General features: G+C 45.7%; 1 protein-coding gene across 1 annotated transcript in view; it reads left to right on the top strand.

The window, feature by feature from the left end:
- Window positions 1-24591, top strand: part of GAL (galanin and GMAP prepropeptide) — a 296633-nt gene that overhangs the window by 46233 nt on the left and 225809 nt on the right. Inside the window, exon 4 of the mRNA XM_029582661.1 lies at window positions 12975-13061. Within this exon, the coding sequence (XP_029438521.1) occupies window positions 12975-13061 (87 nt within the window). The remainder of the gene's footprint in view (window positions 1-12974; window positions 13062-24591) is intronic.

Raw genomic sequence — 24591 nt, 5'->3', positions numbered from 1 at the left:
GTTGAAGAAAATGTAACCTACTTCGATTAATCTGTACAATGTTAAAACTTGTTTACTTAATTTTCAATGTTCAATTGTAAAAACTCCTGTTTTATTCTTATTCTGTTCTATGTAAACCGCTAAATGTAGCGACAGTTATTGTTCCTTGTGAACCGGGGTGATATGTATATTATACAGGAACCTCCGGTATATAAATCATTTAAATAAATAAATAAATAAATACTAGGAGACTTCAACCTCCATGTCGATGCCACCCCCCTTACCCCTTCTTGTGAGGCATTCCTTACTGCACTCCAAGCTCTAGGCCTTAGACAAATTGTTGCCTCCCCCACGCACCAAGCTGGTCACTCCCTTGACCTTATATTCATCAACCACTGCTTCCTACCATCCCACCCCCCCACCTGCTCCCCTGTACCTTGGTCAGACCACTTCCTCATAAAAGCCCTCCTCCCCCTTAACTTCCCTACTACCCCCACTCCCTCAAACAACACCACCTTCACCTTCAGGAAACCCTGCTCTGGAGATGAACTGGCTCTTGCCATTTCCAACACATCCACTAGCCTTGACTGCTCCAGTCCAGAGACTGCCATCAAATCCTGGCTCAGCATGACTCTTGAAATTGCTGACAAACTATGCCCCATCTCCAGACGTAACATTACCCAACCCACAAAAAATCATCAACCCTGGTACACGACTGAACTAAGATCCCTAAAAAATACCCTCAGGCAGCGTGAGAGAAACTGGCGTAAAGCCCCCTCACCCCAACTCGCCTCAAGTTTCAAAACTACCCTTCACCAATATAGAATAACCACCCTCAAAACAAAAAGAGACTACTTTTCAGCTAAGATCCACCAATACATGTACAACCCGAAAGCCCTTTTCAATTATGTTGCCAACCTCACCAAATCCTCTCAGCCCACTATCCCTGAGAATGATGCCTCCACTAAGAGCGAAGAAATCGCCCAGTATTTCCTCACAAAAATCACCAACATCCTCCGCAGATTTCAACACCCTTCTCCATCCACCTCCCCTTCCCCCTCCCTCCAACCTTCCCCCACTTCACCCACCCTCCAAACCCTTGACCTGACTTCCGCTAAAGAAGTGGAATCTATTCTCAGAAAACTCAAACCAGCTTCCTACCCTTCAGACACCATTCCCACAAAATCCCTCCTCTCCATCCCGAACACTATATCCAAACCCATCGCAGACATCATAAACTCCTCCCTCTCTTCAGGCTCTGTCCCAGATGCTCTTAAACAAGCTATTGTCAAGCCCCTCCTAAAAAAACCAACACTAGACCCTAAAGACCCCGCTAACTTCCGCCCTATCTCTAACCTGCCCTTCCTATCCAAAATTATGGAAAAGATTGTAAACATCCAACTTACAGAATATCTAGAAAGCAACAACATTCTGCATCCAGCCCAATACGGCTTCCGTAAATACCTCAATACAGAAACCCTCCTGCTCTCCCTCACGGACCACTTACTCATAGGCATGGACCGAGGCAACTGTTACCTCCTCGCCCTACTCGACATCTCAGCTGCCTTTGATACCATCAACCATAACCTCCTCATCAACCGGCTATCCGAAATAGGCATCTCAGGCCTAGCCCTACTATGGTTTAAATCCTACTTATCTAACAGAAAGTTCTCCGTCAAGATAGGAAAACGCCAACTCCACACTCTATCCCTTGTCTCAAGGTGTCCCACAAGGCTCCTCCCTCTCCTCCACCCTTTTCAACATTTATCTCACACCTCTATGTCAGCTCCTCACAGACCTCGGCCTCAAATTCTACCTCTATGCAGATGACGTTCAAATCGTCATTCCCATTCACAACTCTCTCTCAGATGCCCTTGCCTTCTGGAACACATGTCTTGCCAACATCAATGACTTCCTCACCAACATCCACCTCGCTCTAAACTCCTCCAAAACAGAGCTGCTCCTTATCTCTCCTCACCTCCCTCCCAAACCACCGATCTCCAACGATCCAGCTTTTCAACGTCATAACACCCCAACCCACAGTAAGAGACCTTGGGGTTATCATAGATCAACAACTCAATCTCAAAAAACAGATCAACTCCATCCTCAAAGAAGGTTTCTTCAAGCTTCACATCCTGAAGAAACTCAGACCCCTCCTCCACTATCATGACTTCCGCACCGTCGTCCAAGCCACCCTTTCCTCAAAGCTGGACTACTGTAATGCCCTCTTCCTCGGCCTACCCTCCTCCACCACCAAGCCCTTACAAATGCTCCAGAATGCCATCGCCAGGGTCATCACCAACTCAAGGAAAGCTGATCACATTACCCCAATACTCAAAGAACTCCACCGGCTCCCCATCGCATCCCGAATTCTCTTCAAAATTCTAACCATAGTGCACAAGTCCATCCACTCGCACAATTCCAATTGGTTGGATGAACCCTTTCGTCCTATACGCACTGAACGACCCACTCGCACTGTCAACAAAGGCACCCTCTCCATTCCCCCTTTGAAAAAAGCCCACCTCTCCTCTACTAGGGACCGTGCACTATCCATTGCAGGCCCTAAACAATGGAACACCCTCCCTACCACTCTCAGGCTAGAGCCATGTTACGCCAAGTTCAGAAAAAAACTTAAAACATGGCTCTTCCGACAAGCCTACCCTGATTAAGTACACCGACTTCTGCAAGTATCTTGCCTACGCCTTGTATATTCCTGTAAATAGTCCGTTGCAGTTTTTATTTATTGCTTTAATTCCTCCACCTCCTGCTCTTTGTATACTCCTCCTTGTTCGCCCTCCCTGTTCATTGTAATTTCTACCTTTAAAGTTACATTGTAAACCGGTATGATGTATGCATACTAATACCGGTATATAAAAGTTTTTAAATAAATAAATAAATAAATAAATCGATGCCCTCGATGCCTTCATCGGTGCCTCCAATTATTCCTTTGGAGCCTAGACCAGGACCTTCAGGTATCCCACCACCCTGTCCCCCTCTTGTTCCTAGAGGGGCGGGTGCTGATCCCTATGATACCTGGACTGATGATTCCTCGCCAGACACCAATGATTTGCCTTCACCACCTTCACCCTCAAAGTAGAAAGCGTTCTCCTCCAGAGGACCTTTCCTTTATAAATTTTGTGAAGGAGATGTCTGAATTGGTTCCCTTCCAATTACAGACTGAACAGGATGATAGGCATCAAATGTTGGAGTTGCTACAATTCCTGGATGCTCCCAAGGAAATATCCTCCATCCCTATCCACCAGGTTCTTCTGGATCTCCTCAAAAAGAACTGGGAACATCCTGGCTCCATTGCTCCAGTCCACAGGAAAGCTGACACTATCTATTTAGTGCAGTCAGCTCCGGGTTTTCAGAAACCTCAACTGGATCACCAATCTGTAGTGGTAGAATCTGCACAGAAAAGAGCAAGGAGATCAAAACCTCATACTACTTTTCCCCCTGGCAAGGAATAGAAGTTTTTAGATGCCATTGGTTGCCATGTCTTCCAGGGATCAATGCTCATCTCTCGAATTGCCGCTTATCAGCTCTATATGACCCAATATAATAGGGTCATATTTAAGCAGATACAAGACCTGACAGACTCCCTGCCTCAGCAATTTCAAGATCAGCTCCAAACCCTAGGAAACAAGGGTTTTGAGGCAGGCAAGCATGAAATCATATCATTTTATGATATATTTGACACTGCTACTAGGGTATCTGCTGCTGCTATTTTGGCAAGAAGGTGGGCCTGGCTCAAGTCTTCCGACCTTTGCCCTGAGGCACAAGACAGGTCATCCAACCTGCCCTGTGTAGGAGATAATCTGTTTGGCGAACAGTTTCAATGGACGGTGGTGGAACTCAAGGACCATCATGAGACCCTAAGACAGCTCTCTTTGATGTCTTCTGAGTACTCCTCGAAACAGTCCTTCCGCAAGGACTCTGAGAAGTCATTCTTCCACCTGAAGAAATCCTATCTGCCACCAGCTAGAACTCGTTCCACGAGACCGTTTCAAAAAGCTCAGTCTCGTCAGATACGAAAACAAAAACCGCAAGCAGCTCCTCAACCAGGTCCTGCTTCTGGTTTTTGACTTCTGTATAGAGAGCAGCAGCCAGCTTCCATTGCCTCACATACCTGTGGGAGGTCGATTATGCCATTTCTAGTCTGGACTAACTCTAGTCTAGTCTGGACTAACTCTAGTCTGGAATTTGTTATGTCTCCCTCTAACTTAACTTAATCTTTTTCTTCCAGCTACCTAAGCTTCCAAGTTCACGGTCCTCGTTTAATGTAACTTTGTTTTCCTTTTACCTTAGTTATTTACCCCTGTTCGATGTAAACCGACCTGATATGGTATTTAACCATGAAGGTCGGTATAGAAAAAGGTTAAATAAATAAATAAATAAATTTCAACAACATGTGGCACTCAATCACCTCAGACCAGTGGGTCCTGCAAACATCACTCAGGGTTATCATCTGAACTCTCTCTCCATTCCATCGGACTCCCCACCTCTACCGACGTGGAGAACTTCTGATTACTCCATCCTTCTGGAACAGGAGATCTCCCTCCTCCTCCAGTCCAAGGCAATAGAACCAGTATCCTACTCTTAGCACGGACTAGGGTTCTATTCCCGGTACTTTCTAATCCCCAAAAAATCGGGAGGCGTCCGTCCAATTCTGGACCTATGTGCCCTCAAGAAGTACCTCCAGCAAGAGAAGTTCAAGATGGTAACCTTGGGCTCACTTCTTCCTCTTCTGAAAAGAGGAGACTGGCTCTGCTCTCTCGACCTCCAGGATGCATACACTCATATTGAGAACTCCATCTCATAGCAAATACCTCCGGTTCCTAGTAGGCCCCAAGAACTACCAGTACTGAGTGCTTCCCTTCGGCCTCGCGTCTGCATCATGAGTCTTTACGAAATGTCTCTGAGTGGTTGCAGCCTTCCTCAGAACCCAAGGTGTTCACATCTACCCTTATCTAGACGATTGGTTAATCAGGGCCCCCACTCAGCAAGCTGCCCTGTCGTCCCTGCACCTTATCTTACACACTAATTTCATTAGGATTTCTTGTCGACTATGACAAATCCTACTTAGTCCCATCTCAAACCTTATAATTCATTGGGGCAGACTTGGACACCTTGCAGGCAAAGGCCTTTCTCCCTCAAATGCGAGCTCTCACTCTTGTGTGTCTCGCACGCCAGCTGCAGTCTCAGCACTCCACGACTGCACGCCACTTTCTCATCCTCCTGGGACACATGGCGTCCTCAGTCCAGGTCACACCAATGGCCCGCTTGGCAATGAGAGTCATGCAGTGGACTCTAAGGTCACAATGGACTTAAAGCATTCAGCCCGTCGACCATTGTCCATGTAACCGACTCACTCCATCAGTCTCTTGCCTGGTGAACAAATCAGATCAATCTCCTTCAAGGCTTGCCCTTTCAGGCTCCAAACCCTCAAATAACTCTTACCACCAATGCTTCCAACCTCGGATGGGAAGCCCACGTGGCACATCTGAGACACAAGGATCTTGGTCTCCAGAGGAAGCCAAACACCAAATCAATTTCCTGGAGCTTTGAGCAATCAGATATGCTCTCAGGGTCTTTCAGGATTGCCTCTCCAATCAAGTCATTGGATCCAGATGGACAACCAGGTGGCCATGTGGTACATCAACAAGCAGGGAGGGATGGGCTCCTACCTTCTGTGTCAGGAAGCTGCACAGATATGGGCGGAAGCCCTCTCCCACTCGCCATACCTCAGGGCTACCTACTTGCCGGGAGTGGACAATGTGTTGGCAGACAAGCTGAGTCACACCTTTCAACCACACGAGTGGTCTCTCAACCCCTCGGTAGCGAACTCCATTTTCCAACAATGAGTTTATCTTCAAATAGACCTCTTTGTGTCTCCTCAAAACCGCAAAGTAGAGAACTTCTGCTCTCTCATTCGCAGAAAACACACTCAGCCCAGAGACGCATTCTCCCTCTCGTGGACAACTGGTCTGCTCTACGCATTCCCTCCACTTCCTCTTCACTTGAAGATTCTCCTGAAGTTACGTCAGGACAAGGGAACCATGATCCTGATAGCACCTCACTGGCCATGCCAAGTGTGGTTTCCAATACTTCAGGATTTCTACATCCCAGGCACATTCCTTTAGGAAAGGACCCACTTCTGATCACTCAAAACAATGGGTGCCTGCGCCACCCCAATCTTCAAACCTTGTCCCTGATGGCATGGATGTTGAAAGGTTTATCCTTCAGCCACTTAATCTTTCTGAACCAGTTTCCCGTGTCCTGATTGCTTCACGGAAGCCTTCCATGAGAAAATCTTACTCTTACAAATGGAACAGGTTTGCATCATGGTGCTCTTCTCGGTCCCTTGACCCGTTTACCTGTCCAATCCTGAAGTTTCTGGACTATCTCTGGCACTTGTCAGTCAGGTCTAAAAACGTCTTCCATCAGAATGCATGTCAGTGCGGTATCCGCCTTCCATAAAGGTGTTGGGGATGTTCCTATATCAGTTCATCCCCTTGTAACACGTTTTCTGAAAGGCTTGCTTCACCTCAAGCCTCCTCTGCGTCCTCCGGCCCCTTCTTGGGACCTCTACCTGGTTTTGGGTCAGCTCATGAAGCCACCATTCGAGCCTCTTCACTCCTGTGATCTTCGCTATCTCACATGGAAAGTGATTTTCCTTCTGGCAATCACTTTGGCTCGCAGAGTTAGTGAATTACAGGCTCTAGTTACCTATCCACCTTCTGCAGGACTGGGCAGTACTCCGCACTCACCTTAAATTCTTACCTAAGGTAGTTTCGTATTTTCATCTAAAACAATCCATCATATTTCCTACCTTTTTTCCCAGGCCCCATTCCAATCCAGGAGAGCAGGATCTGCATATCCTTGACTGTAAACGGGCTCTAGCATTCTACCTAGACCATACAGCTGCCCACAGGAAAAGCACTCAATTATTTGTCTCTTTCCATTCCACCAAATTGGTGCAGCCTGTGGGTAAGCAGACTCCTCCTGGTTAGCAGACTGCATATCCTTTTGCTATCAGCAAGCAGGCATTCCACTTCAAGACAGTGTTAAGGCACACTCTGTGAGGGCCATAGCAACTTCAGTAGCACACCTCTGATTGGTTCCGCTTCCTGACATTTGCAGGGCTGCCACCTGGAGTTCTCTCCATACCTTTACAGCCCACTATTGCTTGGACAAAGCCGAAGACAAGATTCCATCTTCAGCCAGTCTGTCTTGCGCAACCTATTTACAACGTGATGTACCAACATCCTCTGTCAAATTCCACCCCAGTTGTTGTGCCTGTTGCACGTCATTGGGTACAAGGGAGGGAAGAAGAAGAGCCTAATGGTTAGAGCAGTGGACTATGAACCAGGAGCCCAGGGTTCAAGTCCTGCTGTCACTCCTTGTGATCTTGGGCAAGTCACTTTACCCTCCATTGCCTCAGGTACAAAAACTTAGATTGTAAGCTCTCTCAGGATAGAGAAATACCTGAATGTAAACCAGTGTGATATCTCAATTGAGATTGAATGTCAGTATATAACAATAATAAATAAATAATACATTTGGTGCATGTTTGGACATCCTCAGCTTGGTACTCACCCATATGTGAGGACTACCATCCTGCTTGTCCTGTGAGAAAGCAAATTTTGCTTACCTGTAACAGGTGTTCTCACAGGACAGCAGGATGTTAGTCCTCACAAAACCCGCCCGCCGCCCCATGGTGTTGGGTTCGTAACATTTTCTTATTTTATTTTCGGCACTACCTGTAGCTTTTTAACAAGAGTGAAGTGGGAACTCTGCTGGCTGCAGGGTTAGTGCCATGCAGGGAATGCCCAGTAGGGGCCAGTCAAAGTTCTGGAAACTTTGACAAAAGTGTTCCGTGATTGGGCTCCATGCTGTGATGTCACCAATATGTGAGGACTAACATCCTGCTGTCCTGTGAGAACACCTGTTACACGTAAGCAACATTTGCTATTCATCAGATCTGTCTGGCTGCCAGATGCAAAATTGCCCTATCTTGGAAGTAGCAGAAAGTCCCGCTATTAAAAAAGGTCACAAAGACAATCCAAGATTTATTACTTGAATATGTTGACTGCAAAATGGTGAAAGCAGTTGGGTAGATTTGACATGATATAACATGGTACCTAAAATAAGGTTTTTATTTAAATACTTTTGTTTGGTTTATGGTGAATTAATAATTAATACTCAATAATATTTATATTGCTTTAATTGAGATTCTCGATGGTCACAAAATTTGTATGCATGTGATAGTTGTTTTACGCATCAAGTATAATAAAAAATTAAATGAATAAAGCTATGTGGCCAGAGAAGTTGAATTTGTTAGCCATAATATAGATTACTTTCTTGTTGACAATGTTCTGTTTTCTTCTGCACTTTGTTTTGCATGGTTTGAAATCTCTATATATTTTATCTAGTTAGTGTTTTTAAATCTTTACTAGTATGTATTTAAATAATTGTTGATTAATTTAGAAAAAAGAGCTCACTAGCCTCAGGGTCTAGTGGCTCACAGGGCAATATAGGGGGGGGGGGGGGGGGTCATCATTTACTACTTAACAGAAGTAAAATAAATTGTACAGGTGCCTCTCCATAGACACACATACCTGAGCTTGTGGTCAGATAAGTTGAATTTTAATTTGTTACCCCTAATATAGATTGAGTTCTTGCTAAAAACTATTCTATTTTCTTTGCATTTTCTCTGTTTTGCATGATTTGAAATCTCTATTTAATCTAGCTAGTGTTTTTAGAATCTTTGCTAGTATGTATTTAAATAACTGTTTGTTAATTTAAAGAACAATGGACTGGTATTTACAGAAGTTGTTTGTTCCCATCCATCCTGCCCTACACCCACCCACATCTCGAATGTTTTCTTCTTAAATAGGTTTTCCAAGGACTTTGGTTAAGTGAATAATATAAGACCCAGTACCAGTCTAACAACTTGTATATTATTCACTATTGGCAGAATGTCTTTTATTCAGTGTAACATTTGTGTTGCTTACATCCCAAGGTCTATCATTTGGAGACTTAAGGATTGTCCAATTTGTTTTCAGTTGTCTGCATTGAAAAAGCAGGTGATTCATTTGAAAGAGAAGTTGTTCAGGTTTCAAAAACCTCGCATTTCTGGAAGCATTCAGAATATAATCTCCAGCTTCCACAGAGGAATCAGAATCCCAAGAATAAATAGTTTACAGTGGGGTCTGGTAGAACAAGATGTGACTATATGACACTAACTGGTCAATATTAAAAGCCCTATGTGTGCTAAAGCCAGGAGATACATGCATGATTCAGCCTGGCGCACACGTACAGATTTTAAAACCCATGTGGGTACGCGCATATCTCCCAGAATGCGCATACAATTTTTCTCTCCAAAAGGGGTGGGGCGTGGGTTGGGAGGAGCATGGATGGGACATGGGCAGGCTGGAACTGCACCATGAAGTCTGTGCGTAAGTGTTTACATGCACAAGTGCGTGCTGGGGGTCCCCCCTACTGTGTAACCTTACTTCTGCTATAGTTAGCTAGGGGGTTAAGGAAGTCCTCTCTTTTAATGAGCCGAACTGGAAACAAACTGAGGAAACAGATAATAATGTCTGTGCCGTTAGCTACTAAACTTCCAACTTATGTGCTTGAGTCACCATAGGTGCGCAGATGTGCACATCAGTATAAAATTGTGCCACATGTACGCGCGTATAGCCGATTTTCTAACACACACATAGGGGCCGATTTTAAATATTACACGTGCGGGGTACATTTGTGTGCGCTACCCAGTGCACACAAATGTACACCCGATTTTATAACATGTTTGCACTGCCGCGCACATGTCATAAAATCCGGGGTCAGCGCGCCCAAGGGGGTACACACATGTGCACCTTGCGTGCGCCGACCCTGAGGGGAACCCCGATGGCTTTCCCCGTTCCCTCCAAAGCCACTCCAAAATCGGAGCGGCCTTGGAGGGAACTTTATTTTCGGCCACCAGCCCTAAATCCCCCCACCTTTATTTCAAAAGTTGCGCCGGTCAGCTGCCGGCACGCGAACCTCCAGCACGACCGCTGTGCCGGAGGACTCAGGAATGCCCCTGGCCCATTGCCACGCCCCCGGACTCGCCCCTGGACCACCACCATGCCCCCGGTCTGCCCATTTTTGAAAGCCCCGGGACATAGGCGCGTCCCGGGGCTTGCGCACGCCTCCGAGCCTATGCAAAATAGGCTCAGCGCGCGCAGGGGTAGGTTTTTGGGGTTATGAACGTATCTTACGCGTGTAACCCTTTGAAAATCTACCCCATATATTATAACATTTGTGCCCATATGTGCAAGCTGGCATATGCACACAGATGCGCGCCTGTGTGCAAGTCTTAAATTGTACTTCTAGGATTACTACCTGCAATTAATAATCCTTGATACTTTTGATGCAACATCTTCCCCCCCATTCAGGGAATCTTGGACACTCAGCATTAAAATCATGAGAAGACTGAGACATTTTTTTTTTAAATTATTTATTTATGGTTATTTTAGATAATATACAAATAGGACATTTGTATAGGCAATACAGAGATATTTCAGAAAATATAATTTAAGGCAGAAAACCTCAATATACAACAAATAACATTTAACATTTCTCGTTCTCTAGTTACATAGGAAACAGGGAGAGAGTAGAGACATAAATTTATAAGGAGTATATACTATAAGCATATTACAAAGTTAGATGTTTTAAACCACAGATATATATGTATCTATTCCCGTTATCCTTCATCAGGAAGCCTCCTCTCAGAAATAAAGACCCTCAACTGTTCTGGTACAAAGAAAACATACGTATTCCTGGCAAGTTGAATTATACATTTACAGGGGTATCGTAACTTAAAACTACCCCCTAATGCTAAAGTCTCAGGTCTCATAGCTAGGAAATCTTTCCTACGCTGCTGCGTAGATTTGGCTAGGTCAGGGTACACTCGAATTTGACACCCTAGAAAGGCAACATTTATGTTTTTAAAGTAACTCTTCATTATCAGAGATACCGCCATTTCATCAAAAAAGGTGACAAAAAGAACCGCACGATCCATTATTTCAATACTAGAATTTTCTAAATATTCTGTCAGATTCTGAAAATCAGATTGCAAGGGAACTGTTAACGGTGTGCTGGTTTTTTTAGGTAAAAAGAAAAGCTTTTTAACTGGTGGTATCATTTCATTTGGAATTTTTAATGCCTCAGTTGCATATCTCTTAAATGACAATAGAGGAATTTCCCCTACAATAACAGGGAAATTTAACATTCTAAGATTTAAATGTCTCATATAATTTTCTATAGATTCGATTCTTCTTAACGATGATATTTTTTCTGAGACCATTACAGCATTTGCATTCTGTAGGCTTTTGATATCCTCATGTATTTTTAAAATAGAGTTATCGTGTTCAATAAATTTAGATTTTGTGTCTGATTCGAGGACTCTGACTTTAGCCACTATCTCATCCAGTTTTTGGGTCTGAATATCTAATTTAAAAGACATTCCTGCTACTAATTCCCAGATGTTCTCTAGGGTTATCACCGCCGGTTTGTTTAATTGCTGGGGTGGGTTCCTTACCCCAAGTCCGACGCTATCGTCGGGTTCGATTGATGTTATAGGGAATACCCTTCTCATTCTTCCTCCTTCTCCCAGCATTCCACTTTCTTGAGGGTCCTGGATAGCTCCCTCCACTCCACTCGTTTGGCTAACATCTGGGTCACCCAACGAGCTCTGTCTGATACTATCCTCAGATTGCAGCTCATCTCCTCGGTCAGCCATTCGGGGCAAAGTTCTCGGTGGCGTTCTATATTCGGGAGGGCTCAGTGAAAGTTCCCCGGGTGATTAAGACTCTCCTCTCGCCTGCTCACCAATGGGGACTGAAGCCCTTATTTGCTGTGGTTGTAGGGCGAATTCTGACATCAGTCGTTGTCCGGCAGCTGAGTTCGGGTCTGGTGGATAGACCCGAACTTTGCCTTTCCTTTTATGAGGCATTTAATAAATCTACAAGTATTGTTTGGAGAAACTGGATCCGGAAACTAACGGCGAGCACCCTAAAAAACACCTTCTTGACTCTCTGTCTCCTTTAATGGCGAACTGATTTGATCCGTGAGGGAACCTCCGTCCTCCCGTCCTTCTCCGGACTAAGCCGGAACAAGCCGGTGCGCCGGCGGCAGCGGTGCGCCGCTCCTGCGCGGATTTTATGAGCGCCTGGGTTTCTTCAGCTTACGTCAGGAGCGTCGGGGGGTGGGGTTCTGAGCCCTTCTCTGGTCCCGGGCAAAGGCTTCCAAAATCCAGCACAGCCGTACCGATTCTGGGACAGAATATTTCTCCGGTTTCCAGGTAGCCCTCACCTCTCTCTCAGTCACAACAAAAGTCTCTCCTGCGCCGATTTTATGGGCGCCTGGGTTCCTTCCGCTTACGTCAGGAGTGTCGGGGGCGGGGTTCTGAGCCCTTCTCTGGTCCCGGGCAAAGGCTTCCAAAATCCAGCACAGCCGTACCGATTCTGGGACAGAATATTTCTCCGGTTTCCAGGTAGCCCTCACCTCTCTCTCAGTCGCCTGACTGAGACATTTAATACTGTGTTTGAGATATGGTTCCTGGGACTATCAGCCGAGGGTTTACATTTACAACTTTAATCTTAGTTTCTACAAAACTACAGAAAATGTTTTGAGATAATTGCAATTTAGAATTCTTCACAAAATAGTGTTTTCCCCTTTATGGGGATTTAAGGCTGGTGTAGCATCATCTGGGAATTGTTTGAAATGTGAGATTCCCAATGCCACCTTATCCCACTGTCTTTGGGACTGTATTAAAGTCCAGTAGTTCTGGAATAATGCCATACATAATATCAGTTTTATATCCAAAAAATAGATGTTCGATGAGTGTGGCCTTTTCATTTGTATGCCTGTTGCATTGAGAAAATGATTAAGATGTGAAATGTTCACCATGAATTCATTTTACTGCTCTCTAATTTCTACAACAGATGCAGTAGACAACCATAGGTCCTTCAATGAGAAACATGGGCTTGCTGGGAAACGGGAACTTCAGCCTGAAGAAAACCTCAAATTGGGTAATACAAACAAAAACATTAATTCATTTCTGACAACTATGTCAATAATACATTTTATTTCCCTTAACAGAGTGATTTTCAAATCCTGTCCTCAAGGCCACCACATCAGTCTGGTTTTCAGGATAATCAAAATATGCAAATTCAGTTGGTTCTTTGATTCAGTATAAGTTATAAATATTGTTATTGATATCCTAAAAATAAAATCTTTTTGAAGCATTTAGGTTGAGATTGGATAATGTTGCTTTATCCTTAAATATTTCTTCCTTTTATACTCTTGATTCATGTTTCTTTATTTCTCTTTTGCCATGAAAAAAACTATAGCAAGTAACTGAGTTACAAGATTCCAAATTATCTTGCATGTTGTTAATAGAAACATTATATGTTGTTTACTCTGATAGTGAGGATATAGTAGTCTGTACGGAGAGACTATTTTTGTTTTCTATACGAGTTAATGCAAACAAACCACACTTTGAAATGTCTGTATGCCAATGCCAGAAGTCTAAGAAGTAAGATGTGAGAATTAGAGTGTATAGCAGCAAATGATGAAATGGACATAATTGGCATCTCAGAGACCTGGTGGAAAGAGGATAACCTAAACCAATGGGACAATGCTAAATCAGGGTACAAATTATATCACAATGATAGGGAGGATCAACTTGCTGGTGGGAGGGGGTGACACTTTATGTTCATGATGGCATAGAATCCAACATAATAAAGATCCTGCAAAAGATTAAATGTACAATAGAATCTTTATGAGTGTTGGGGAAGAGTGTAGTGACAGGAGTCCCATGTGTGTTGGAGAAGAGTATAGTGACAGCAGTATACTACTGTCCATCTGGCCAAAATAAGATGGATGATGAAATGCTAAGAAAAATCAGGGAAGCTAACCAATTTGGCAATGTAGTATTAATGAGAGATTGCAATTACCTCAATATTGATTGGGTAAATGTAACATCAGGACTTGCTAGAGACAAAGTTCCTGGATGGAATAAATGATTGCTTCATAGAGCAATTGGTTCAGAAACCAACAATTGGTTCAGCAATTGGTTCAGAAACCAATAATCTATGTTATATATATGTTATATATATATGATATATATATATGATATATATATATATATATATAATATATATATATATCATATATATATATATAACATATATATCATATATATATATATATATATATACATATATATATATATCTATATATAATATATATATATCTATATATATCTATCCTATCTCTATCTGTTATCTATATCTATCTATGTTATCTCTCTCTTCTATCTCTATCTCTCTCTCTCTGTTTTCTCTCCTCTGCTCTCTCTCTATATCTCCTCTCTGTTCTCTCTCTCTCTCCTCCTCTCTCTCTCTGTTCTTCTATCTCTCTCTCTCTCTCTCTCTCTGTTTCTCTCTCTCTCCTCTCTGCTCTCTCTCTCTGTCTCTCTCTCTCTCTCTCTCTCTCTGCCTATCTCTCTCTGCTCTCTCTGCTCCTCTCTCCTCTCGTTCTCTCTTTCCCCCCCTGCTTCTTTCTCCTGCTCCCCGTTCTCCTTCCTCCCTTGTTTTCTTGTCCCCTGCCTTCCTTCGCCTTCTCTTGTTTCCCGTTTTTTACTACCTCTTACTATTATTTTATTATTATTATTACTTAGATCAATGTTATTTATTGCCTTTTGTTCCCTATCTACTTGTTAATTGTAAACCGACATGATGCGATTTTTATCGCGAATGCCGGTATAGAAAAACTTAAATAATGCCGGTATAGAAAAACTTAAATAAATAAAAAATGGCAAAAAAAAATAAAATCTTAGTGGAATGCAGGATTTGGTGAGAGAGGGCCACTTGGCAATAGTGATCAAAACATGATCACATTTGAATTGAAGATTGAAAGGGGGATAATTAAATCTACAGCTCTAGCACTAAAGTTTTAAAAGGGAAATTTAATAAAATAAGGAGGATAGGTAGAAAAAAACTGAAAGGTGCAGTTACAAAGGTTAAGAGTGTACAGCAGGCATCTTAGAAGTGCAGTCCATATGTATTCCACACATTAAGAAAGGTGGAAGAAAGGCCAAATGACTGCCAGCTTGGTTAAAAGGTGAAGTGAAAGAAGCTATTTTAGCCAAAAAAACTTCCTTCAAAAATTGGAAGAAGGATCCATCTGAAGAAAATATGAAAAAGCATAAGCATTGTCAAGTTAAATGTAAAACATTGATAAGACAGGCGAAGAGAGAATTTGAAAAGAATCTGGCCATAGAGCCAAAAACTTATAATAAAAACTTTTAAAAATATATCTGAAGCAGGAAGCCTGTGAGGGAGTCAGTTGGACCATTAGATGATCGAGGGATTAAAGAGGCACTTAGGGACGATAAGGCCATTGCAGCAAGACTAAATTCATTCTTTGTTTTGGTATTTACAAATGAAGGTGTTGGGGAGATACCTGTTCCAGAGATGGTTTTCAGGGGTGATGATTCAGATGAACTGGAAGTAGTAGAAGTCAGATTAGCAAACTCAAGACTAGAAAATCACCTGGACCTGAAAGTATAACCCCAGGGTTCTAAAAGAACTAAAAAATGAAATTTCAGATCCATTACTAGTAATTTGTAACCTATTATCAAAATGGTCCATTGTACTTGAAGCCTGGAAGGTGGCTAATATAATCCCAATATTTAAAAAAGGGTTCCAGGGGTGGTCCAGGAAACTATAGATCAATGAGCCTGACTTCAGTGCTGGGAAAAAATTGTGGAAACCATTCTAAAGAACAAAATCATAGAACATATAGATAAACATGGTTTAAAGGGACTCAGCCAACACGGATTTACCCAAGGAAAATCTTGTCTCACAAAACTGCAACATTTTTTTGAAGGAGTTAATAAACGTGGATAAAGGTGAGCTGGTAGATGTAGTGTATTTGGATTTTCAGAAGGCATTTGACAAAGTCCCTCATAAAAGGCTACTAAGAAAATTAAAAAGTCTTGGGATAGGAGGCAATGAACTTTTGTTAATTGCAAACTGGTTAAATGACAGGAAATAGAATAGGTATAAATGTTCAGTTTTCTCAGTGGAGAGAGGTTAACAGTGGCGTGCCTTAGGGATCTGTACTTGGAACGGTACTTTTCTATAAATGATCTGGAAAGGGGAAAGACAAGTGAGGTGATCAAATTTTCATTTGACACAAAATTAGTTAAATTAGAAGCAGACCTTATCAGACTGGAAGATTTGCAATCCAAATGGCAGATGAAATTTAATGTGAATAAGTGCAAGGTGATGCATATAGGTAAAAATAACCCATGCTGTAGTTACATAATAGGTTTCATGTTAGGAGTTACCACCCAGTAAAAAGATCTAGGTATACATTGACATTGTTTCCTCAGTGTGCTATAGATGTCAAAAAAGCAAACAGAATGTTAGGAATTAATAGGAAGGGAATGGTGAATAATATGGAGAATGTCATAAAGCCTCTGTATTGCTCCATGATGAGACTGCGCCTTGAGTATTGTGTTCAGTTCTGGTTGCTGCTTCTCAAAAAACATATCCAGTAGATGCGCTGCAGAAGGTACAGTGAAGGGTAATCAAAATGATAAAAGGGATTGAAGGCTTCCCTATGAGGAAAGGCTAAAGAGGTTAGGGCTGATAAGCCTGGAGAAAAGCCAGCTGAATGGGGATATGATAGAAGTCTATAAAATGAGAAGAATAGAATGAATAAATGTGAATCGGTTATTTATTCTTTCAGATAATACAAGAACTAGGGGTACTCCATGAAGTTAGCAAGTATCACATTTAAAACAAATTGGAGAAAATTATTCTTCACTCCACATACAATTGTGCTTTGGAATTCATAGCCAGAGGATGTGGTTAAGGCAATTAACTTAGCTGGGTTTAAAAAAGGTTTGGACAAGTTCCTGGAAGAGAGGTCCATAGTTAGGGTTTCTTAGGGAATAGCCTCTGTTTATTACCGGCATTAGTTGCATGAGACCTATTTAATGTTTGGTTATTTGCCAGGTACTTGTAACCTGGATTAGCCACTGTTAGAAACAGGATTTTGGGCTTGATGGACCTTTGGTCTGAGCCAGAAGGCAACTTCTTATGTTCTTAAAGAGCTATCACTATATTAGGTCCAGTTCTGAATACTGTACCTCCAATGGGATTGAGAGTAGAGGGGGTCCAACGAATTGATTCTGAAATGGGAAAGGATCTGTACTAAAAGGCCCATGAAGTGAGACTAAAAGATCTAAAATAACAAAAGGAAAAACAAAACAAAAATATTATCTGGTCCTATTAGGGAAGAAAATAATAATAAAATCCCAAGTCTCGCTTCTGATCATCTACACCCCTTTGAACCATCATATCACATTTTTCTTTCTTCTTGCAGTAAGAGTGAACTCCAGTCACTATGGCCCTACTGGTGCTTTGCTTAGAAATGGTGCCAGCATAATTTATTTATTTAGTGCTTTTTTATACCGACATTCATGATACAGATCATATCATATCGGTTTACAAGGAACAAAGGGTAATAACGTTAACCAAAACATAGATTGGGGGGGGGGGGGGGGGAAGAGGAGCCAATAGCAGAAGATAACGCGATAATTACAGCAATAACAAATCATTTACATAATGAAGCCGACACCATTGTTAACTTCTTGTTAGAATGCCAGCAGTTATGTAGACCCAATTAGTAGAATGACAGCCTTACCTGGATCAGCCAAGAAGACAGCAATCCTGCACCCAATAATGGACAGTCCCGATCACGAGAATGGATGACAAGCAAGGTAGATCCAGAGACAGTCCGAATCCCTAGGATTGGCAGCAAGCCGGGCAATCCAGAGACAGTCCGAGTTCAAGGGCAGGTAGCAGACAAGGCAAAACCAGGAACAGACCAGGTCCAAACGAGAAAGCAACGATCACAGACAAAAGCACCGGCACAAGCTAGCCTGTAGCCGAGGCAAGGGCTTATGCAGAGCTGTCTGCTTAAGTACTCATTTTTTCCTGCGCTAGACATGGAGCGTGCCGGAAGGAACACTGATGTAAGGGGTGGGACCCAGTTGGTCAGCCCGCGTGGTGCGCCGTGGAGCACGGCTCTGCCAGATGCGGCCCCAATCCTGTCAGATGGTCGAGGGCAAGACTGAGGTAAGGGTTCTTCTAACAGTGCCCCCTCCACAAGGGTCTCTCCTCCCCATCTCTGAGGCCTGAGTTTCAGGGGAAAACGTAAATGGAACTCATGAATTAATTGGGGGGCCTGGATGTTCTTGGCTGGTTCCCAGGAATTCTTCTCTGGGTCATAGGTTTTCCAGGAGATTAAATACTGGAATGACCTCTCTTTTTGCTTGACATCCATTATCTCCTCCACTTCATATTGTGTGTCCTCATCCACTAGGACAGATGATTGTTGCTTAGACCTTATGGAAGACCAAGTTGATATTGCTGGTTTCAGGAGTGAGATATGAAAGACTTCGTGAATACGAAGTGTGAGAGGTAACCATAATCTATAGGTAACCTCCCCGATCCGCTTGTCAAAAGGGAAGGGTCCCATAAAGCGAGGAGCGAACTTCAAAGATGGCATGCATAATCTAAGGTTGTGCGTGCTCAGCCAGACGAAATCTCTAGGATGGAGCTGAGGAGCTGGTCTTCGTCTCTTATCCACTTGTTTTTGAGCTTTGATAGCAGCCTGCTGTAAGAGCATATGGGTGTCTCTCCATAAAGTCTTTAGGTCCTGGATAGCCAATTCCACCGCAGGACAGGCTGAAGAAGTCCCGACAGGTAGTGGTATCTGGGGGTGTCGTTCAAAAACCATATAAAAAGGGGAAGACCCCGTGGTCTGTCTGTGATGATTATTGTGGCAGATCTCTGCCCAGGGGAGTAGTGAAGACCAGTTGTCTGTTAATATAGCAACTTAGAAAGGTTTTAAGAGATTGATTAGCCCGTTCTGCCCGACTATTGGTCTGAGGGTGATATGCTGAAGAAAAGTCGAGTTGTATACCAAACGTCTTACATAGGCTCTTCCAATATCGTGCTGTAAATTGTACTCCTCTGTCTGAATGGATATGTTGAGGTAGTCCATGAATTAGGAAAATTAGCCTAGCACAAAGAGCTAGGCTAATTTTGACGCCAAGGGTAGACCAAGAAGAGGGATGAAGTGGGCCATCTTAGAAAACCTGTCTACTACGAACCAGATGGTGTTGTTCCTCTGTGACAAAGGCAGATCTGTGATAAAGTCAGTGGCAATATGAGTCCAGGGTTTGTCGGGTATAGGTAAGGGTTGCAGTAAGCCCCAAGTTTAGTCCAAGAGATTTTGTGAGCAGCGCAAATGGAACAAGACTCCACAAATTTCTCAGTATCCTGTTTCCAGTTCGGCTACCAATAGTGGTGAGCCAGGAATTCTTTGTTGCGATGGAGTCCCGGGTGACCAGCAAAACGAGACTCATGTGCCCAACATAACACTTTCTCTCTTAATCGTTTGGGAACCACAGTTTTCCTAGGTGGAATGGCAAATATAGCAGTGACAATAATTTGGGCAGGGTTGATTATATGCTGGGGTGGATCCGGAGTGTCCTTGGGCAAAAAACTTCTTGATAGGGCATCCACTCAAATTCTTTTGGCAGACTAGAAGAGAAGTTTAAAATTGAATCGACTAAAAAATAGTAGGGATGTGAATCGTTTTTTGACGATTTAAAAACAATCGCCAGATATATTTTAAATCGTCAAAAATCGTTAGAGCCGCGATACAATAACAATTCCCCCGATTTATCGTCAAAAAATCGTAAATGGGGGGGAGGGCGGGAAAACCGGCACCCTAAAACCCACCCCGACCCTTTAAAATAAATCCCCCACCCTCCCGAAGCCCCCCAAAATGTTTTAAATTACCTGGGGTCCAGTGGGGGGGGGGGGGTGTCCTGGCGCCATCTGCCACTCTCGGGCCACGGCTGCGTTAAAAGAAATGGCGCCGGTGGCCCTTTGCCCTTACCATATGACAGGGCAAAGGTAGCGCCGGTGCCATTTTGGTTCCTGTCACCCGACGTCACGAGTGCAGGAGATCGCTCCCGGACGCCCGCTGGACCCCCAGGGACTTTTGGCCAGCTTGGGGAGGCCTCCTTACCCCCACAAGACTTGCCAAAAGTCCAGCGGGGGTCCGGGAGCGACCTCCTGCACGCGGGCCGTATTGCCAATATTCAAAATGGCGCCAGCGCTACTTTTGCCCTCACTATGTCAGTGAGGGCAAAAGTAGCGCCGGCGCCATTTTGACTTTTGCCCTCACTATGTCGACATAGTGAGGGTAAAAGTAGCGCCGGCGCCATTTTGAACATTGGCAATACGGCCCGCGTGCAGGAGGTCGCTCCCGGACACCCGCTGGACTTTTGGCAAGTCTTGTGGGGGTAAGGAGGCCCCCCCCAAGCTGGCCAAAAGTCCCTGGGGGTCCAGCGGGCGTCCGGGAGCGATCTCCTGCACTCGTGACGTCGGGTGACAGGAACCAAAATGGTGCCGGTGCTACCTTTGCCCTGTCATATGGTAAGGGCAAAGGGCCACCGGCGCCATTTCTTTTAACGCAGCCGTGGCCTGAGAGTGGCAGATGGCGCCGGGACCCCCCCACTGGACCCCAGGTAATTTAAAACATTTTGGGGGGCTTCGGGAGGGTGGGGGATTTATTTTAAAGGGTAGGGGTGGGTTTAAGGGTGCCGGTTTTCCCGCCCTCCCCGATTTACGATTGTTTACGATTTAAAAAAAACAAAAACCATGACAATCAGATTTCCCTCCTCCCCCAGCCAAAATCGATCGTTAAGACGATCGATCACCCGATTCACATCCCTAAAAAATAGCATCCAGTGGGCTTGTCTTGGGTTCAGCCATTGAACATATGTAAGGTATGCCAAATTCTTGTAGTCTTTGTAAATTGTGGTCGTGTATTTTGCCCCTCCAACAGGTGTCGCCACTCCTCTAATGCTAGTTTAATGTTGCGACCGTCGCTGCCCGACGTCTTCACTCCACCCTCTTTACCTCTGTGGCGACTCCCTCCAGGTCTTAAGGACGGCTGGCTGCCGCGGCGTCTCTCTTCGGCGTCCCCGGGCTGGCTCGATGCTGCAGAAACACCATGTTGCCTGAAGTCTAGGGCGCGCGTGTGTGCTCCGAGCGAAGTACCAGCAAGGGCACGAATCTCAGGGGCGTCCCCCTGAGATGACGTCATCTGCTTCCAATATTTAAAGGTCTCTGATATCGCTACTAGTTGAGTTAGCAAAGGTTAGGGCTAAGGTTCAGATTGGGTTCCCTGCCTAAGCTACTCTGCCTCCTCGGACTTACCAGAGGTACCTGCTCCTCAGGGGCCTCGCTCTCTCTCTTTACCTTTCAGGTTACAGATGGGAACCGGTACTCGCTCCTCGAGGGCCCTCTTTCCTGACTATCTGCGGATTTCCTAGCATGTAGCAGATGGATTCAAAACAAATGGGTATAGTGTGCTCGTGCTAGCAGTTGGAGATGGATCTGACGTCAGCACGGGTATATATACCCCCACATGAAGTGCCGCAAATCAGTAATTTCCATCTCCAAAGCAGTTTGGAGCTACCTCACGCTCGCTGAGCGTGTTTCCAAATTCTAACGAGTAAATTCCTAGAAGAAACCTATTGAAGTCAAGCCCTGCACTCCTGCGGTAATACCTGGCGGTCACTCACCCAGTTGAGTTTCCCGAGCTGAGTTCCGTGGTCCCTCGGAGGTAAGAGCCTCGGTCCGGTGGCCAGTTCGCGGCAGGGACCTAGCCCCCGAGTGAGAAGAGCTCGGGCGAGGCTTCGCCCCTGAGCGAGACGAGTTCGGGCGCGGCCTGGAGGCAGCCTCGGTCCCGGCGTGGACTTGGCCCCCGAGCGAGACGAGTTCGGGCGCGGCCTGGAGGCAGCCTCGGTCCCGGCGTGGACTTGGCCCCCGAGCGAGACGAGTTCGGGAGCGGCCTAGAGGCAACGGGGGCACTTCCTTATGTGCGGTGGTTGAAGGTACTCTCCCCCGCAGCCGGAGACCGCCCGGGTCGCAGCCGGGAAGTGCCGAAGACAAGGTAAGGCGTATATCTTTACTTGGTCTCCGAGGAAGTGTGGATTCGCTGGGCCTGCCTACGAGGCAGCACGCCAAGGAGTTCGCCATTTTTGCCTGCCTACTTATCTTCAAGCCGATGAGCGCACATTATTAAGCTAAGCGCACGCGATAGGCGCAGGTTGTTGGCTCACGCGATAGGCGCAGGTTGTTCGCACATTGAACGCCACCCACGTATAGACATTTATAAGATGCCCGTGGATAGGCGCACGTTGATAAGACGCCCGTGGATAGGCGCACGTTACTAAGATGCCCGTGGATAGGCGCACATTTATAAGATGCCCGTTCTAGGCGCATGCTGTTACACGCACTTGTTCAGCACACATCATTGGGCGATACCAAATTTCAGGCGAAAGGAGCATAAGAGAGCCCATGCGGCCGCAGAGCCGGCACCTCCAGAATCTGGCATGAAAGTAGAGATGTGAATCGTGTCCTCGATCGTCTTAACGATCGATTTCGGCTGGGAGGGGGAGGGAATCGTATCGTCGCCGTTTGGGTGTTTAGAATATCGTGAAAATCGTTAAAATCGTGAACCGGCACACTAAAACCCCCTAAAACCCACCCCCGACCCTTTAAATTAAATCCCCCACCCTCCCGAACCACCCCCAAATGCCTTAAATTACTTGGGGGTCCAGCGGCGGTCCGGAACGGTCTCCTGCAATTGAATCGTGTTGTCTTCAGCCGGAGACATTCTGCGCCGCCATTTTGCAAAATGGCGGCGCAACTGAACGACCTCCTGCAGTCGATCTGCCGGCGCCATTTTTCGTACAGAAAACGATTCGCGGCAGGAGATCGCTCTCGGACCCCCGCTGGACCCCCAGGGACTTTTGGCCAGCTTGGGGGGGCCTCCTGACCGCCACAAGACTTGCCAAAAGTCCAGCGGGGGTCCAGAACGACCTCCTGCAGTCAATCTCCTGCCGGCGCCATGTTCCATACGGAAAACGATTCGCGGCAGGAGATCGCTCCCGGACCCCCGCTGGACCCCCAGGGACTTTTGGCCAGCTTGGGGGGGCCTCCTGACCCCCACAAGACTTGCCAAAAGTCCAGCGGGGGTCCGGAACGACCTCCTGCAGTCAAATCGTGTTGGTCTATGGCCGCCGCCATTTTGCTGCCGCCATTTTGCAAAATGGCGCCGGCTGAAGACAACACGATTCAATTGCAGGAGGCCGTTCCGGACCGCCGCTGGACTTTTGGCAAGTCTTGTGGGGGTCAGGAGGCCCCCCCAAGCTGGCCAAAAGTCCCTGGGGGTCCAGCGGCGGTCCGTAGCTAAATCGGGGGAAGGGGGAGGGCAGGTAAACCGGCACACTAAAACACCCTAAAACCCACCCCCGACCCTTTAAATTAAATCCCCCACCCTCCCGAACCCCCCCCAAATGCCTTAAATTACCTGGGGGTCCAGCGGCGGTCCGGAACGGTCTCCTGCAATTGAATCGTGTTGTCTTCAGCCGGCGCCATTCTGCGCCGCCATTTTGCAAAATGGCGGCGCAACTGAACGACCTCCTGCAGTCGATCTGCCGGCGCCATTTTTCGTACAGAAAACGATTCGCGGCAGGAGATCGCTCTCGGACCCCCGCTGGACCCCCAGGGACTTTTGGCCAGCTTGGGGGGGCCTCCTGACCGCCACAAGACTTGCCAAAAGTCCAGCGGGGGTCCGGAACGACCTCCTGCAGTCGAATCGTGTTGGTCTATGGCCGCCGCCATTTTGCGCCGCCATTTTGCAAAATGGCGGCGCAGAATGGCGCTGGCTGAAGACAACACAATTCAATTGCAGGAGGCCGTTCCGGACCGCCGCTGGACCCCCAGGTAATTTAAGGCATTTGGGGGGGGGTTCGGGAGGGTGGGGGATTTAATTTAAAGGGTCAGGGGTGGGTTTTAGGGGGTTTTAGTGTGCCGGTTTTCCTGCCCTCCCCCTTCCCCCGATTTACGATTTTTTGACGATAAATCGGGGGAATTGGTATTGTATCGTGGCCCTAACAATTTTTGACGATTTAAAATATATCGGACGATATTTTAAATCGTCAAAAAACGATTCACATCCCTACATGAAAGCTCTAAGCCTCTGCTCAGCATGCAACCTCAGAGCCACACAGAGCGAGGAAGCAGACTCACTATGTGCCCAATGTGAGGAGGCCATGGGAGTTCCGGGACAGGACCGGCCCCTGCCCAGCGGTTCCTCAGGGAGCACACCGGACTTAGCGGGCCGCGGCGAGCAACCAGGGAACCTGAGAGACCTGGTGCCCCTACGGCCAGATCCGGCTTCGCTTTCCTGGGTGGAATTATTCAAGGGGATTCACGCCTTTGTCCAGAGCAGTCTGCTCCTCGAATGGGTCTTTCCGACCCGGTTGATCCGGTCCCTGGACCCTCGAGACCTAGGCGCAGCCACTCACCACCTGACAGTCCCGCTTATGGGGATTCGGATTGCTCCCAGGACAGTGAGGAGCCCCCCGAGGAGGGTGAACTTCCCTCAGAG

This window comes from Rhinatrema bivittatum, chromosome 17 (assembly GCF_901001135.1).
Source record: "Rhinatrema bivittatum chromosome 17, aRhiBiv1.1, whole genome shotgun sequence".
Lineage (NCBI taxonomy): Eukaryota > Metazoa > Chordata > Amphibia > Gymnophiona > Rhinatrematidae > Rhinatrema > Rhinatrema bivittatum.
Note: the sequence above shows the minus strand (reverse complement) of the source record. Positions and strands in the feature narration are given on the sequence as shown.